The sequence below is a fragment of the Hyperolius riggenbachi genome, chromosome 3 (genome assembly GCF_040937935.1).
Source record: "Hyperolius riggenbachi isolate aHypRig1 chromosome 3, aHypRig1.pri, whole genome shotgun sequence".
NCBI lineage: Eukaryota > Metazoa > Chordata > Amphibia > Anura > Hyperoliidae > Hyperolius > Hyperolius riggenbachi.
The window spans coordinates 233,394,631-233,413,629 of NC_090648.1; the positions used below are offsets into that span (position 1 = coordinate 233,394,631).

Sequence of the window (18,999 nt, forward strand, 5' to 3'; positions counted from 1 at the left end):
GGGTGGTTTCAAAAAATGAGGAGTCTGAGTCGGATGATTTTTGTACCAAATCAACAGCCCTGGTAAGTATAAGACTAAGGAGTCTGAGCCATTTTGGGTACCTGGTTGTCGGAGTCTGAGTCGGAGGTTTGCTAAAGTGAGGAGTTGGATGATTTTTGTACCGACTCCACATCCCTGGTTACAACTCAGTACGGTGAACAGGTCCATAGAATTGTATGAGCAGTAAGTTTACATGCAGAATTCTGCAACGTAACTGACTGCTGTGAACAAGGCCTGAAATGAAAAAAAGGTAATTAAGGTGAAGGCTAAGAGTCTTGTTCACAGTACTAGGAAATCATATCACTAAATAAAGTAGAAAAAAATACAAAATCTTATTACACAATAAGTTGGTAAAAAATGTAAACGTGCTGATTCAATACCTCACTTCATATGACCTTTTAATTTAAGGTGTCACAGTATAATCAGTTTACTTTTTAGAACAGGTTATGGATGGTTACATGTAAATCTTTCACTAGCTGCAGGCTCAACATGTTAAAAAATGGGCCTAATTAACAAGTTAATTACAGACTGCTTACATAAAACCTAAGCTGTTGATTGTCAGGGCTTGTTGGGAACCACAGTTAAGTTTAGAGGTCACTGTTAGTGAGTGTAATTGACTACTAAAACGAGAGATGTAACAGTGATTGCAGGAATGTCTCATTAACTTTAGGGGTGGGAGGTCTGCTCTCAACATACTAACGGCTGGCAGGATAAAACCAGAGCAGGCAGGATGCAGGTATAAAACATGGTTGCTTGTGCCCAGGTTTCACCTAGAGATGTCTGATGCTTGGTGGGCGCTTGGCGTGCTGAATAACAAAAAGAAATACAACCTCAATGGAGAGATGGATGGAAAATCCCAGGTGAGGACTTCACAGGCACCTTAGCTTTCCACACGGAACTCCAAACATTCCCCTAGTATACGAAGCTCTTGTATCCTGATCTACATAATCAACAAATGACCTTTTATGGATTCTTTATCTGGATTCTTTCATGTCCCTTATCCTGCCTTCTGGATTCTCAGCACTTTCTTAGCATAGCACATTAAACAAGACATTTAATTGCTCTAGTTAATTTAATTCAGGCATGCCTTAGGAATAGTAAGTGTATTATGGAAATTCTAACTTTGTCAGATGAGTTCTCAGCCCTTGTTTCTTAACATTCGTCTATAAAGGTAATTGTGTTTGCATCACCACATCATTTGTAGGTTTTAAAACTGAGTTATGTTCTTGTTCGTCGCTCAGCTCCTGAAGTGCTTCCATAAAAAATGTTACAACTGAGGGCTAGTTTGTTGAGTTGGATCATGGCCATGAACCTGCACACCTTTGTTTTATAGTTGTCTGATAGTGCTGTAAGTTTGTCAATATCCTTATTGATTTACCTTTCGTTGTTATCTTGTTATCTACAACAAAGTCTTTAGCATGACAAATGTGTAAGACTGGTAATTTTGTCCTTTGCACTCAAAGAATAAAGGCCCATACACACGTCGGATTTCCGTGAACGACGGGTCGTTTGAACGTCCCGTCGTTCAGTCGTTCGCCCGCTAAATCGGGCGTGTGTACAGACTGTCGTTCGCTTGATAAGAGGCACAATTTATCCTTCCTCTACACTGCGCCTGTTGCGTTCCTCCACAATGGAGAATGGATAATCGCATCGTCATGTGATGCAATTATATTTCAGTGGTATGTTTACAATTGGGTGTAATGCAGGGGATTCCATCAGAGTAACACATAACATGTTGTGCATTTACCAGGCACAATGCGTGTGTACAGTGTTAGTAAAGCATACATTTCAATGTACTGCATGCTTCACTGTATGTGTCGTAACTCACTTCTAATGAGTGATGCGGCTTTTCAGCACAGTTGTAATTGTATCATCATTCATAGTTTGAAAATCTGATCATTAATTGGTCAGGCTGCTATCATTACACCACTCAGTGTAAGTACAGTATTATGTGTTTGTTTCACCCCTCCCCTTTTAACCCCACCCACCTATTGAGGTGCCAGGATGCTTAGAGATGGAGCCTCCTATGTAAGCCTCAAAATAAGCATACTCAAAGACCTGACATTTTAGTCATCTGACATCTTGACTGATTTACCGGTAGGCAATATTGTCTATCAAGAATGAAGGCTCCTGCTTGGCTAAACACCTAATCTGTCATAATTACTTTTCGGTATATGGGGAGGAAGACCTGACCCTGGCAGTATGCTGGGAGCTATATGGAGACACACCATTCACCACTTCATTGGCGCATGGCTCGATAAAAAAATAGTACATTTTTTTTTTGTTTTAGATTGTAAAATCGCAAGGGCAGGGTTATCCTCTTAATGTTTACGGTTTTTGTTGCAATACTTGTGCTGCTTGAGACATGACTTCACATTTTTTTTGGTTGTACCTATGTTCCCCTTGTTGTCTTATTGTGCTTTGTAAAGCGCTGCGGAATATGCTGGCGTTATATAAATGAATACTAATAATCCTACCTAATAAAGTACAAGTGTCCCTGGGTCCCATGTCCATTTGTCAGTGCTTTTGCTCTACTGCGCATGTCCTGCACTGACACAGCCGTTGGGACAGGATGCAGAGGCCAGGAGCCTGGCTTGCCGGGCGGGCATGGATGTGCGAGCGGTGACAGACTTTTTATAAACTGGCTTAGGTCACTAGCTAATAATAATCCAATATAAAAAAGAAACCCTGGGTCCCTGTATTAGGGCTGCACGGTTTTTCGGTTTAAAACTGAAACCGCGGTTCGTGACAAGACGATCTGCTGATCGTCAGTACCATCGGTTTTTCGTCCGCTGTTTAATACTTTGCTTCTGGCCCCGCTGTGCGTGGATTGGCCAGAAGCAGTGAATATGTATGAGTGTTAATGAGCGGGGGGGGGGGGGCGCGGATCCACTCCAGCGAGAGGCCGGGCACATACAGCGTTACCAATCACTGGCTAGCGATGGAATGGCGGCAGAGGTAGGCGGAGCTGTATGCTCTGTACAGCTCCGCCTACTGCTGCCGTCATTCCATCGCTAGCCAGTGATTGGTAATGCTGTATGTGCCCGGCCGCTCGCTCGAGTGGATCCGCCCCCCGCTCATTAACACTCACACATATTCACTGCTTCTGGCCAATCCGCGCACAGCGGGGCCAGAAGCAAAGTATTACAGACAGCGGACCGGGCAGTGCGGAAATCCCCCCCCCCCCCCCCCCCAGCATTTGAAAAAAATCGGGGAAAAATCGAAATTGCAATTTCGGAGAGAAAAATCGCGATTTCGATTTTTCCCTAAAATCATGCAGCCCTACCCTGTAACCTCCTTTGTCCGTACTTCCAGACCTGACAGTTTGCTGTCTGTGAACCTCATTGCATTGTGGGAAATAACTGAATATGGTGGCTGCCATAGTTATCTTCCTTTAAACAATGCAAATTGCTTGGCTGTCTTGCTGATACTCTGCCTCTAAGGGCTGGTTTCCATTTAGCTGCCGTGCATCCAGCAAGGACGCACAGTGGCACTTGTAGTGATGCGAATATGTATCCATATAGCTTAGCGTGCCAGACATGGCTATATGGATTTGGGGTATGTGCAAGCACACCGTCCAGAATCGCACTGCAGTGCAATTCGGATAGCAAGCTATTTAAGAAATAGACAAGGTTTCCTTGTGCTCGTAAGTGGGGAAACAATGCCGATTCGTGCCTATACTTTTAGCCATAGACCCTGAACAAGCATGCATAATATCATTATTATTTTATAGCAGCAACATCTTCCGCAGCCCTGTACAGAGTATATATGTCACTTAACTGTCCCTCAGAGGAGCTCGAACCACTACGCCACTGTGCTGCCCTGCAGATCAGATGTTTCTGACTGAAGTCTGACTGGATTTGTCACATGCCTGTTTCTGGTGACTTATGATGTGTGAAAAATCAGCAGGATGCCAGGCAACTGGCATTGTTTAAAAGGAAATGGATATGACAGCCTCCATACTTCTCACTTTAGGTGTCCTTTGAGTTTGATCTTGACATGAAATACTTGTAACACTTTTTCACTGTCCCACAAAACATGCGCTTGTAACTGTTGAGGATGAGGATTTTTCTTATTTTGTATCCAGACAGGCAGGCATAAGGACAAGGCTACAGGTTTATATTGTACAGTGCAGACGTTTGTTTGGTCAGTATTTTACTGTGGTCACTCTCTCTTCCTTGCCTGTTAATATGGCCTCCTGTCTCAGCCTATGTTTTTTTTCAGCATAGCAGTAACAGTGGAGATTTGTACTGTTAGCCATCAGTAAAAGAGAAATGTTTTGAATCAGAATGATACCATTTATTGGCTACCTTAAATGAAAAAGAATAAGCTTTCGGCTATAAAGCCTTCCTCAGACTCGATTCCTGTATTCTGCCATCATGAAGAACACACAGATTATATGCACTGGACATTAAAAGGAGATGCATTGTTTTGCAAGCATAAAAAACGTAATCATCCTGATTCAAAACTTTTTTTCTTTCGTATGATTTCACAGACAGGGAAGAGGGATATTGCATTAAGGTGGCCACACACGATACAATAAAATGATCCGATTTTATGGCAATTCGATAAAAGCGATCGTATCTCCCGAAAAAATTGAAAGCTTTTTTCCTCATTCGATTGAAAAATCCGATCGGATTTCCCGTTTTCTTCGATTTTTATCGATCCGGAATGCCAGATATTTTTCCTCAATCTTTCTAAAGATTGTATGGTGTGTGTTAGATTGTCAATTTATTACTATACGCACCCTAGCAATTTTGTCAGTTTCCAATCATTTTTATCATAATTGGGGAAAAATTGAACATAGGTGTGTGGAACATTGGTCAGAATTTTGAAATGTTACAATCCAGTCAGAAAAATTGATTGCAATTCTTAAATTGAACAGATATTTAAAAAATTGTATGGTGTGTGGCCACCTTTAGAGTAGACCACTGGAAATTATATCTGGCTACATTCACTGTTTGTTTTCTCGCAGCAGATCCAGTTTGCAGACCAGAAGCGGGAGTTTAACAAGCGTCCCACAAAGATAGGTCGCCGTTCCCTGTCACGCTCCATATCCCAGTCATCAACTGATAGCTACAGTTCAGGTAAGCTCTGGCTCTAGTCTCTCTGTAGTACTATGTCTCCTCATCTGCTCACGTTCAAAAATCAGAGCCAATTTGCACAGACAGATCAAAGAAAACTTGGGCATGTCATATTTTAAACCTTAAACAGGGATTCATTCTGACTGGGGCAAATAATCCTATTTTTCTCTAATTTTCATTGTACTTGTCTAGATTAGCTCACTTCAGCTAAACAAAAGTATCAGATACACATCATGTTCATTTATATGTGGTCCGCCACAAATTTGATCTATGGAAATCAGGGCTGTGGAGTCTGTACAAAAATCATACGACGACTCAGTTTATGAAACCTCCGATTTCAGGTACCCAAAATGGCTCCGGCTTCTCAACTTTCACTTCTTAGTCTAATATTTACCAGGGCTGTGGACTCCAGGTACCCAAAGTTGCTCCGACTCTGGCTTCTCGACTTCTGACTGCGAAGCCCTGGTGGAAATCCTGGAATACATTGGAGTTTCAGCAAGGCACAAGAATCTGCCTTCATGACATGAGTGGATAGTTACCGCTAGGTAAATTAGGGCTGCCGTTACTTCTAGAACAGTGAAAAAATACCTGCAAGTATATTCACTTACTAATACACAATAGGCTATCAAACATTTCAAAACTTATTGTAATGGGAAGTCCTGGGATCTGAAATGGAATGGGGTCCTAGGCAAGATGGCAGTTTTTAACCCCCTCACTGATGATTTAGTAAGATTTGGTGGTGCTAGCATCCACCTGACCCTAGACTCTCTCCAGACCCTTGGCGACTGCCTAGGATAGCCTTGTGGATGATGCCGATCTGCCTGGGATTGTTTATTTATAACCTGAGTAATATTTGATGTCCATATAGTTAGTTATAGAGGGCTGTTGTAGATCATGAGCATTGTGGTTGGTTTAACGTTTCTGACTGTGTTTATATTCACTGCATAAAAATTCATTTTAAAGGGGTACTATGGCGAAAAATTGTAAAATTTAAAATATGTGCAAACATAGACAAATAAGTAAGTTTTTTTTTTTCTTTCTGAGTAAAATGAGCCATATATTACTTTTCTCCTATGTTGCTGTCACTTACAGTAGGTAGTAGAAATCTGACAGAAGTGACAGGTTTAGGACTAGTCCATCTCTTCATAGGGGATTCTCAGCAAGGCTTTTATTCTTTATAAAGATATTCCCTAAAAAGGATTTAAACAATGATGCTGGCCAGCTTCCCTGCTTGTTAGTTTTTTTTTTTTTGGCAGTTGGGACAGAGCAACTGCCATTCACTAAGTGCTTTTGAGAATAAATAAATCCCTGAAAATCCCCTATGATTAGACGGACTAGTCTAAAACCTGTCACTTCTGTCAGATTTATACTATTTACTGTAAGCTACAGTAACATAGGAGAAAAGTAATTTATAGCTCATTTTACGCTGGAAAAAATGTACTTCTTAATTGTAGATTTGCACATATTTTAAAACTTTTCGCCATAGTGCCCCTTTAAGTACTAATTCTAAAGTAAAGTATCGTACAGAAGTCTTTCAGCAAAGAAACACGTGGCAAACCATTTAAACTGCTATATCCTTGAAATTTTATTGAAAGAATTAAAGACCTAGTAAGAAGGCATTCTTTGTTTCATATGGCTGAATAGTTACTTAGTAACTGAAGTATCTGTTAAGTTAGACCAGATTCACAATTTGAGCATGTTATATGGGGCTTTTACTCAGTTTTGTGTCCAGTGAAAGGTTAACTATGTCATGAACCATGGATAGAACACACTATCTCTGCCTATGGCTGCACTGAAGCACTTTTCATTTAGAATCCGCCATCTGGTATATATGTGAATATATGGGCTGCTTTGTCGTCATGGAGTTCTGTGCTGTATGCTAAGGCAGCTGTATGTCATTAGTCAGAAGTGATAAGTGTGTGTAAATATCAGTGCACCTTTCAGCCATCCCATCTTCCCAGCAAATCAGTGATCATTACCTTCAAGGTTTTATTACAGTTGGAAGTAATCAAATTTTACAGTGTCAAAGTAGCTTTGACAGGAATATTAAGTGGCAATGACAGGAAAGCTAACATTGGTCATCACGATTATGAAAGTGGGGGAGAGAGAGTGGAGAGAACTTGTGTTGCCACAGCAACAAACCTTTAGTCATATGTAATCACTCACAAAAAATATCCATTGCTTGTGACATTTTGTCTATGGAGCTTTGCCTCTTTATTTACTACATCCAACCGGAGGCTGATGTTTGAGGAATATCTTGGTCAGTGACAGTAACTTGCACTGCCCTTAAATTGCATGACTACCCTTTCTGTAGTCCATCCTGATCTTTAACTTCATAGAAGTGGATAGCGTCGCTCTACAGCTAGTAGCTACAAGAGCACTGCTTTTTGGGTTAATGAGTGTCTTTATAAATATTTTGTCACTGAATTGGATTGCTACCTTTAGCCAGGGCTCATACATATCAATGTGGAAACTACGTTTTAATTTTTTGCATTCATATCCGTTTTTTTGCATGCAATGTTTCAGAGTAGCTAATGAAAGTCAATGAGTTTGCATGCAAATTTATGCTGCAAAATGCAAGATTTTTTTTTTAGTGCATACAAAAAAACTTTCAGTTAGAACTGCAAATCTCCATGGACTTTTATTGCATGCGAGGCAAACACATCTTCACCAATTCAGAATCTGCACATGATTTTTGAGAAGTGTGAACCTAAACTGAGAAGGATGTGGATTTTTCCTTTTAAAATAATACCAGTCGCCTGACTCTCCTGCTGATCCTCTGTCTTTAATACTTTTAGCCACAGCCCCTCAACAAGCATGCAGATCAGGTGCTCTGACTGAAGTCAGACTGGATTATTATTATTATTATTATTATTATTTATTGAGACAATGTAGGTTGTTAGAGCAGCACCCATCAATAGGAAAATTCAGGGACGTGCCTCAGCTCTCAGCTCTCCACACCACTGGAACTGTAAACTGCAGGAATCCACTTGAGCAGGCACCGTCGCAGTAAAAAAAGCTCTTTATTGATTACATAAGTAAAAGGCAGAAGACAACGACAGACCGCTGTTTCGAGCTAAGAGCTCTTTATCAAGTTGTCAAAAACTGCAATACAGATAAAACATCGCTTCCCACACAATATATAGCCCGTACCTACCAATCAGAGTGCAGCATTCGAAAACAACCAACCAGATTGTGCCACTTCATAAGTGGACCTGATGGGGAACTGCAAAAGCAGAGTTAGCCCCTCCTCATCACTTGTAAAAATATTGTATAATATACACAAAGTACCAAAAAGCAAGAAAAAGGGGGGAGGAAGGAGCATCTAGTAAACCTACCCAACTGTATTCAAACATCGCTGCGCTGCAGTCATCGCGGAGAAAACACCGCAATATAAAGTTTCCAAACATCACGTATGTCAACCAATCAGCTACTGGGGTCTAAACCTGCCGACCAATTGGAGAGTAACAACACTGAACTTACTCAAAAACGCCGACCAATCACCAGTCAGCCTTGGAGTGAACCTATTGGGAGCAACGCCGGAGGTCCTCTGACGTCACCGCCACTGTGCGCCGTAACGCCGACCAATCAGCCGCATCCCTATGTGTCTGCTCGCACGCGCATGACAGAGGCGGGCAAAAAGTCCGCCTCGTCATGCACAACTAATCATTGGCTAAAGCGGAAAGAAAGTCCGCTGTATCAAGCCCATCTAACTAAAGGGCGGCACTCCAGGCGTGGCCAGTAAACAAATACTGACCAATGGGACACTAAGGCATCCCAAGCAACTTATGACCATAGGAATTCACTCCCCTAGATACCTCCACAGCGCGCAGCATGGCCAGCATAGATAATACTATTTTCGGATGTCTCCCATCAATCTATTGATGAAACATAACAGTATCTAGCTAATAATAAGCTCATATACACACAAATTACCACCAACCCCCTATTGCCGGATAGAACATAATCAGTCATGGTATAATACCAGATGCTCCAAAATAATCCCCCAAAGAAAAAATAAAAAATAAAAATAATACAAAATAAACCATGCACACCTGATAGGATACCTCCAACACTGCACTCTATGATAGGCACACACAAAGAACTCCACCCCCAAGAACAAAGACCCCTCAAATGCAAAACGACAGGTCATACTCAATACAGCGGACTTTCTTTCCGCTTTAGCCAATGATTAGTTGTGCATGACGAGGCGGACTTTTTGCCCGCCTCTGTCATGCGCGTGCGAGCAGACACATAGGGATGCGGCTGATTGGTCGGCGTTACGGCGCACAGTGGCGGTAACGTCAGAGGACCTCCGGCGTTGCTCCCAATAGGTTCACTCCAAGGCTGACTGGTGATTGGTCGGCGTTTTTGAGTAAGTTCAGTGTTGTTACTCTCCTATTGGTCGGCAGGTTTAGACCCCAATAGCTGATTGGTTGACATACGTGATGTTTGGAAACTTTATATTGCGGTGTTTTCTCCGCGATGACTGCAGCGCAGCGATGTTTGAATACAGTTGGGTAGGTTTACTAGATGCTCCTTCCTCCCCCCTTTTTCTTGCTTTTTGGTACTTTGTGTATATTATACAATATTTTTACAAGTGATGAGGAGGGGCTAACTCTGCTTTTGCAGTTCCCCATCAGGTCCACTTATGAAGTGGCACAATCTGGTTGGTTGTTTTCGAATGCTGCACTCTGATTGGTAGGTACGGGCTATATATTGTGTGGGAAGCGATGTTTTATCTGTATTGCAGTTTTTGACAACTTGATAAAGAGCTCTTAGCTCGAAACAGCGGTCTGTCGTTGTCTTCTGCCTTTTACTTATGTAATCAATAAAGAGCTTTTTTTACTGCGACGGTGCCTGCTCAAGTGGATTCCTGCAGTTTACAGTTCCAGTGGTGTGGAGAGCTGAGAGCTGAGGCACGTCCCTGAATTTTCCTATTGATGGGTGCTGCTCTAACAACCTACATTGTCTGTATATATTGACACCACAACAGAGCTATAGCACCATGGGAGAAAACGAGTTAGACACCAGTCCGGATGTCTTCTCATTTACTGAGGAACAGGCTACGAGAATACTGGCCCTTACTGATGGAGAAATGACGTTTCTACAAAAGCCAGATGTGAAGCCTTTAAAGAGAGAATTGGAGCTGTTAAAGAAGCAGAGAATTGAGTTGGATTTGCATGCACGAACCCTTACCGAATATTGTCGCAATAGAAAAATTCCAAGATCTATGCGGGCTCAGGTAGCCCCTCAGTTATTTCCAAAGAATAAGAATTTTTGCGCAATTTGGGAACGTATTTTCAACAAAGCTTCTTTTGATGCTATGCTACACATGATAAATACTATTCATCACGAATTACCTGCCCTGGAAGTGAAAATTATTGATATTACTCACAAATTGAGGTCTTTGATCACGGAGGAGGATTATAGATCATTTCATGAAAATCTAGAGAAAAAAATGGACACGTTTAAAATTTCAGTGGAGGAGATCAAGAGATCCAAATATAATCGGGACTTGTCGGATTATCAATCGGGATATGTCTATTCATGGCAAAGGATGATTCCGGCCAACTCAAGGCGACCTAGGGCAAGACCTCGGGTACCGAGGGGTGGTAGACCTGACTCTGGAAATTCGCTACCAAACTCCTCTGACACAGATTTTTTGCCGGGGTCGAGGGATGCATCCCCGGGGGGAGGAGAAAACGGAGAGGCGGGGCCAGGTACCGGCGCCAACAGGAGAGGTACCATAAAAAGAGGCCAACAGAGTCAGACCATGACCCTACGCCAGAGGAAGGATGTACAACCCAGGACCTAGTTGTTAATGTCTCAGGCCATGAGCTATCTGTTGTGGAAAAGAAACTGCTGAACTATGGACTGGGGTTTAGCCCCACAAATCGACCGGATTTTTTTCTGCTAGAACAAGAATTGTTTAGGTTCTATAGGAATATTAGATTGAAGGCCTTTTTTAGTGCCTTGCCCTCACAGACGAGGGAAAATCAATGTGAGGATGATAGGCTCACTTTATCAGCTAGTGGACTACGTACTAAAAGTTCTTTTACTCCTTCAGCTGATGCATTAGTGGACTTGTTTGTCACCAAGGTCAATGATGATGTTAAAAAGATAGAACTCAGTTCCTCACAGGAGAAAGTGACTTTTAATCTAACTAAAGGAGAGTTGAAATCCTTACGAGATCTGGAAGCAAGAAGTGATATAGTCATTCGCCCCGCTGATAAAGGGGGGGCTGTAGTTATTTTAGATGCAGATTACTACAGGAAAGAAATTTTGGGTCAATTAAATCAGACAGAAGTGTATAAGAGAATTGATAGGGATCCGATTGGTGATATACAGAATGTAATAAAAGCATTGATTGAAGGTGCTCTCTCTAAAGATATTATTGATGAGAAGCTTGCGAAATTTCTGATTAAAGATCACCCGGTCACCCCAAGTTTTTACACATTACCAAAAATTCACAAGAACTTAGACTTTCCACCGGGCCGTCCTATTGTGTCCGGTGTTGATTCAGTTTTTGTCCCTTTAGCCCAGTTTCTTGACAAAATCCTTCAACCACTTGTTATCCAGTTAGATTCTTACCTTAAAGACACCACATCCTTTTTGCAGAAACTGAGGGGTCTTGGCACTGTTGGGGAGGATGTTTTGCTTGTAACAATGGATGTTGAGAGCCTCTACACCTCCATCCCACACGATGGGGGTGTAGAGGCGATCGACTGGTTTCTAATGACGCAGCTTGACCTCTCTAGGGAACAACGTACTTTCTTAGTTGAGTTACTTAGAATAGTGTTGAGATTTAACTATTTTAAGTTTGAGGACAATTTTTACATCCAGCAGAGGGGAACAGCTATGGGGTCGAACGTGGCTCCGGCCTACGCAAATCTTTTTATGGGTTTGTTTGAAGAATCCTTTGTTTATACCGATGTATCCTTCCGCCAGCATGCTAAATGCTGGTGGAGATACATCGATGACATTTTTTGTTTGTGGGCGGGGCCGCGTTCGACCCTAGATGAGTTTTTATGTTCCCTGTCTGCTAGATGTCCCACGATTGACAGCACACATAGATGAAGAGCGTGTCTCTTTTCTCGACACTATGGTCTATAGAGATGGTGAGTATTTAAGTACAGACCTGTATGTCAAAAGTACAGACAGGAATTCTGTGTTGCATTTTTCAAGTTTCCATCCACCTCAGGTTAAAAATGCAATCCCCAGCAGCCAAATGAAGAGAGTTAAGAACATTGTACCCGAGGGTCCAAAGCAAGTAGTCCAACTTGCTAAAATGAAACACAAATTCAGACGAAGGGGATATCCCTTATGGACTCTTGAAGTTAAAGATAAGAGTAGACAGATTAGTGATAGTTCTGCTCGTATGCCCTTTGTCTCAACCTTTAGCACTTGTAGTCCACAGATAGGCAAGGTAGTTCGTAAACACTGGCATCTGTTGAGAGAAGCCTTCCCTAGAGTCCCTGAGTTCAGATACCCCCCCCCCCTTCTATCCTTTAAAAGAGCCCCTACAATTCGTGACAAATTGGTCCATACTACATCTAATACACATAGGTTGAGAGAGGGCAAAAAGGGTACGTATCCTTGTTTGAGCTGCCATTTATGCAGCTTTATTAGTAAAGGGGATGTCTTTAGACATCCCTCTAAGGGTACTCCTTTCAAGATTAGAGAACACTTTGATTGTAATTCAACGTATGTTGTGTATTTGCTGAGGTGCCCCTGTGGTCTTGCCTATGTGGGCAAGACCACGAAGGCACTTAAAGTGAGATTATCTTCTCATAAGACAGCAATTAGAAATAAGGATACTACACAGGTAGTGGCCAAACATTTTGTGGAAGCAGGTCATGGGGTTGCACAATTAAGAGTGCAGGTGATTGATGGGGTTCCAATAGGTTGGGGGGGTGGTAAGGATCGTGATAGAGAACTGTCCAGACGGGAAAACTTCTGGATTAGGAAATTGGATACTTTGGGCAGGGGAGGTTTGAATATTGAGTATGACCTGTCGTTTTGCATTTGAGGGGTCTTTGTTCTTGGGGGTGGAGTTCTTTGTGTGTGCCTATCATAGAGTGCAGTGTTGGAGGTATCCTATCAGGTGTGCATGGTTTATTTTGTATTTTTATTTTTTATTTTTTCTTTGGGGGATTATTTTGGAGCATCTGGTATTATACCATGACTGATTATGTTCTATCCGGCAATAGGGGGTTGGTGGTAATTTGTGTGTATATGAGCTTATTATTAGCTAGATACTGTTATGTTTCATCAATAGATTGATGGGAGACATCCGAAAATAGTATTATCTATGCTGGCCATGCTGCGCGCTGTGGAGGTATCTAGGGGAGTGAATTCCTATGGTCATAAGTTGCTTGGGATGCCTTAGTGTCCCATTGGTCAGTATTTGTTTACTGGCCATGCCTGGAGTGCCGCCCTTTAGTTAGATGGGCTTGATACAGCGGACTTTCTTTCCGCTTTAGCCAATGATTAGTTGTGCATGACGAGGCGGACTTTTTGCCCGCCTCTGTCATGCGCGTGCGAGCAGACACATAGGGATGCGGTTGATTGGTCGGCGTTACGGCGCACAGTGGCGGTGACGTCAGAGGACCTCCGGCGTTGCTCCCAATAGGTTCACTCCAAGGCTGACTGGTGATTGGTCGGCGTTTTTGAGTAAGTTCAGTGTTGTTACTCTCCTATTGGTCGGCAGGTTTAGACCCCAGTAGCTGATTGGTTGACATACGTGATGTTTGGAAACTTTATATTGCGGTGTTTTCTCCGCGATGACTGCAGCGCAGCGATGTTTGAATACAGTTGGGTAGGTTTACTAGATGCTCCTTCCTCCCCCCTTTTTCTTGCTTTTTGGTACTTTGTGTATATTATACAATATTTTTACAAGTGATGAGGAGGGGCTAACTCTGCTTTTGCAGTTCCCCATCAGGTCCACTTATGAAGTGGCACAATCTGGTTGGTTGTTTTCGAATGCTGCACTCTGATTGGTAGGTACGGGCTATATATTGTGTGGGAAGCAATGTTTTATCTGTATTGCAGTTTTTGACAACTTGATAAAGAGCTCTTAGCTCGAAACAGCGGTCTGTCGTTGTCTTCTGCCTTTTACTTATGTAATCAATAAAGAGCTTTTTTTACTGCGACGGTGCCTGCTCAAGTGGATTCCTATTATTATTTATTGTATTTATAAAGCGCCAACATATTACGCAGCGCTGGACATTAATTTAGGTTACAGACAATATTTAGGGGTGACAAACCGCAATATGACAATACATGAATACAAGAAAGACCAGATCACGCAGCACAGTATGAGTACAAGGTGATGCTTAGTCAGTCACTGGAGGGGAGCATGGAGATTAAGCAAGTTAGGTTCACTCAGATACATAGCATGGGTGCACAGTAATGGAGGTGCTTGATCAGGTAGGACACAAAAGGAGGAGGACCCTGCCCAAAGGCTTACAATCTAGAGGGAGAGGTAGGGACACAAGAGGTAGGGGGACCAGAGTTCAGCTGTGGATTTAGAGCTATGAGCTGCAGCTCTGCCTCCATCCGCGTCAATCGCCGCACGGATCTCCGCCTCTCCCCCGCCCCTCTCTGTGAAAGCAGATTGAGAGGGGCGGGGCAGAGGCGACAATCGGCGGGGATTGACACAACAGTTCCTCGCTGCATGCTTGTTTCAGGTGTCTGATTCAGCCACTACTGTAGTCAGAGATCAGCAGGACTACCAAGCAACTGGTATTGTTTAAAATGAAACATCCATATCCCTCCGTTTAGGTGCACTTTAAAGGGAACCTTAACTGTGGGCCCAAAAAAAAAATTCACTTGCCTGGGGCTTTCCCAAGCCTCCTGCAGCTGTCCTGTGCCCGCGCCGGTCCTTCGGTGCCCTCCGGTCTCCCTCCGCGGCTAAGTTTTGTTTTCGGCCGACCGCCAGTCGTCCTCCGGCAAAGCGTCCCCTTCTTCCTCATTCCCCGTCGTAAAGAGCCGTAAAGCGCGTCCGCATGACTGGCAGTCGGCCGAAAACAAAACTTAGCCGCGGAGGGAGACCGGAGGGCACCGAAGGACCAGCGCGGGCACAGGACGGCTGCAGGAGGCTTGGGAAAGCCCCAGGTAAGTGAATTTTTTTTTTTTTGGGCCCACGGTTAAGGTTCCCTTTAAGGATGACAGTGCTACTCGATCTAGGATCTTGCTGCCTTCACAGTACAATTGTAGAGGACATTGTTAATAAACTGTTAAGTCATGGATTTTAAGCCTATTACACACTTTTTACTTCTGTGACCCAAGATTATCTGTACAGATCATTTTAGTCAAGGAGTGATTGCCTCCTGAGTGAGCAGCTAGTACTGCTCGGGGGGGGGGGGGGCGGCGTGGGTGAGCATTGTCATGTTTGGGAAACTTCTTTTAAAGTTCCCACGGGTCAAGAGGTAGCTGATGAGGCAATCTGTTTTTGACATACTGCCATAAGGCACGGGGCATCAAGAAGCAACTGTACATACTTCAGATTTCTGGATGGAACCACTAGGAGTGAATGTTAAGACTGAGGAAAAAGTTGCAGGCAGAGCTGTAAAACCGAGTACCCCCTACGAGTTACTCAGGCATCAAAAAGTTTCTTGAGCAGCAATGGAAGGTTATAGCTATTCATTATGGGCTTAAATGACACCTGAGGTGAGAGGGGTAAGGAGGCAGCCATATTTATTTCCTTTTAAACAATGCAAATGCCTGGCATCCTGATGATCAACTGTCTTTAGGTCTCTTTCCCACCAGGACGTTGCGTTGCTCCAGGAAGAAAACACAGCAGAAGTGAAGATGTGAAGTCCGGCTCTTTTCAATGAATCGATTCTGAACAGTAGAGATAGGAAATCCGGCTCTTTTCAATGAATCGAACTGAACTTCCCATCACTACAGGGCAGTGCAGGGAATATTAATTAGCCATGTGGCTAATAGCAGACTCTCCCCTCCTCCTCTCCTCCTCAAAATAAAAATAAAAACACAATACTGAGCATGTGCAAACAGTCTAAGGCACAGCATGATACACTTTTAAATAACGTGCAACGTTACAATGTAACGCAACGTGGGCACTGTGAACAGCCCATTGATTTTTCATTACTGTGAGTTGAGCTGCGTTACAGGCTGCTCTAACGTGCGCCTGTAACGTCTTGCTTTGAAAGCTTCAATCCTTTTAGCCATAGAACCTGAACAAGCATGCAGATCAGATGTTTTCTGACTGGATTTGCTGCCAGCTTGTATCAGGTGGGTGATTTTAGACACATCTGAAGCAAGAATGATCAGCAGAATGTCAGGCAACGCTGTATTGTTTAAAAGGAAATAAACATGGCAGCCTCCATATCCCCTCTCACTTTAGGTGTTCTTTAAGACATGATGGGAAAGCTAGAAATGCACTGTTGACATAAAGCACCGTAAAGAGCTCATTTAATTGTCCCTCCGTTAATATTTTAATATAGCCTTATTGGATGAGGAGAATGGTCAGTATGTCATGCAATTGTGCAAAGAGAAAAGGCATTCTTGTTTACATGAAAGATAACCTGCAGCTTTCTATAGAGTAGTTTAACAGTATGTACTATGTCCTCCTACACACACTAGACAAGACATTGGTGATGTTTCAGGTCTGGTTGTTAATAAAAACTATACACTCCATAACCTGCAAAGATACAGAACACAAGTTCTTAGGTGTAAGAATCAATCTTTTTTTGGCAGATCCATTTGGGCAATCGTCATTCACGTGAAACTGTATGTACAAATAGCGTTAGATAAAGAATGACTATTGGCACAAATTGGCATGCATGTTTTCTTGTATGACCATTGAATGAACGTCCTCCTGCACAATGTGTGGTTGGGGGGGGATTGAGTCCCTTTCACTACCAATGCTGCATGAATGATTGCTTCTCCAGCAATATGCACAGAATAATTGCATGTCATTCTTCTGCAGTAACTTTGTTTTTTTCCCCAGTAATATGTCTTTCCTTTAGGACTAAACCAATAAGGTTTGGAGGGAAAGGGTTATAAAATGATGCAAGTCACAAGATCTGCCTGTTTCTGAGACAAATCCAGTTTTAACAGGCTGATCTTTTCCAAGTCTGCCCTTTTCTCTCTTCATTCTCATGCAGATATTCTGTCAATGTCATTCCTTTATTAAGCACAGATTTCTAGGGCTTTAGGTCAACGTGGGAATCTAGCCCAGAACATGCCGGGCTCCTGTCTCACAGGGATTTGCAGGTCAGGCTGTGCTGGACAGAGCCCTGCTGGGGACTGACTGACCTTCAGGGAAAGATTTCTGCATGCGCTAATCCTTGATCACACTGACTTCTGTAAGGTGTGTGTGTTGTGTACTGTGCTCCATATCGGCATCCTTCCACTTCAGTATCCTTCAGTATCTTTCCATCTGTCATTCTCTCTCTTACAGTATTGCCAGTTATTCCAATAAACTTTTATTGGAGCTCTACCATTAACTCCTAGTTTAAGAACTTGGCGTGATTGGACCTTTATATGTGGATTGAGATGACAGGTCTTTTTTTTAATGTACACAATTTAATATACATGTGGCTAGCACATGTTACTGTGTATGAAATTTTGTTGGAAAATAGCAGTGTATGGCAAATCCTTTCCCCCAATTTTTTTTTTTTTTTTTTGTGAAGTATTTGCATACATATCTACCTTACTAACTTTAGTTTGAAGTGCTTAGATTCTGACATAGAATGTGGCAGAATTTCTGTATTTTTTAAGTCTATACTAGTTTTCATACAGATAAATGTAATGGGTCAGCATGTACCAAGCGTTTTGATGAGCAAGAAGGTGAGAAGTTAAAATGTACCTTTTTTACTTCGCCATCACAGGTTCACTTTAAAGGGAATGTCCAGGCTCCCTTTGAAAAAAAATCTACTTACCCAGGGCTTCCTCCAGCCCCTGGCAGCCGCCATGTCCCACACCACAGCTCCGCTCTCAGCCACTGGCTCCCGGTCCCCTCCGCTGCAGAAGCCGACCTCGCAAGGTCGTCCACTACTGCGCCTGCACGAGCAACGCTGTCAATCAAGTCCAGTTTGGTTGCAGTGTACTGCGCAGGCGCAGTAGTTCTGAGCATGCGCAGTACACTCCGGACAATGTGGACTTGATTGACAGCGGCGTTCGTGCAGACGCAGTAGAAGAGGATGACCTCGCAAGGACGGCTTCTGCAGCGGAGGGGACCGGGAGCTGCGGCGTGGGATGTAACGGCTGCCAGAGACTTGAGAAAGCACTGACTCTAAAGTCTCCTAAAAATGAGGTTTTTACTTTAAAAACCTCTTTAACATAATTGCCCCTCTTAAAACGCTGCAACCCCGCAGCTGTGAAATTCCATAAATCACCCCTAACTCCCCGGCAAAATCCCCTACTTTCTTGCTCGTGGATTTTGCTGCCCTAAGGAGGCAGAGCTTTGAGCTGTAGCTCTGCCTCCATGCGCGTCAATCAGCGCTGATCGCCGCCTCTCCCCCACCCCTCTCTGTGAAGGAAGACTGGGAGAGGCGGCTGATGGATGTGTGTAGAGGCAGAGCTGCAGACAAAAGCTCTGCCTCTATGTGGAAGGAGCCCTGCGATGTGCCCTAGGGAGTTTGGGATGATTTATGGAGTTTTCAGCCGCAGGGATGCAGCGTTTTAGGAGGGGCAATTATGTTAGAGGTTTTAAAAGTGGAAAAAAAAACCTCATTTTGGAGACTTCAGAGCCTCTTTAAGGGCCGGTTCACACTTGCGGTTTTGCAAAAACCGCACCGGATGTCCGGACCGCACCGGAGCCGGATCGGACCTGAACCGTACGGTTCCTGTCTGGATCCGGTCCGGTTGCATACGGTTTCCGTGCAGTATGAACACGGTTGCGGTC

General features: G+C 43.2%; 1 protein-coding gene across 9 annotated transcripts in view; it reads left to right on the forward strand.

Annotated features, from left to right (window-relative positions):
* AHCYL2 (adenosylhomocysteinase like 2) overlaps positions 1-18,999 on the forward strand; it is a 191,120-nt gene that overhangs the window by 113,246 nt on the left and 58,875 nt on the right. For 5 of the 9 annotated variants that reach the window (XM_068275953.1, XM_068275956.1, XM_068275951.1 and 2 more), the window contains exon 2: positions 5,015-5,126. In XM_068275953.1, coding sequence (XP_068132054.1) covers positions 5,015-5,126 — 112 coding nt within the window. The remainder of the gene's footprint in view (positions 1-5,014; positions 5,127-18,999) is intronic. The other 4 variants (XM_068275954.1, XM_068275957.1, XM_068275952.1 and 1 more) reach the window with 1 other exon arrangement.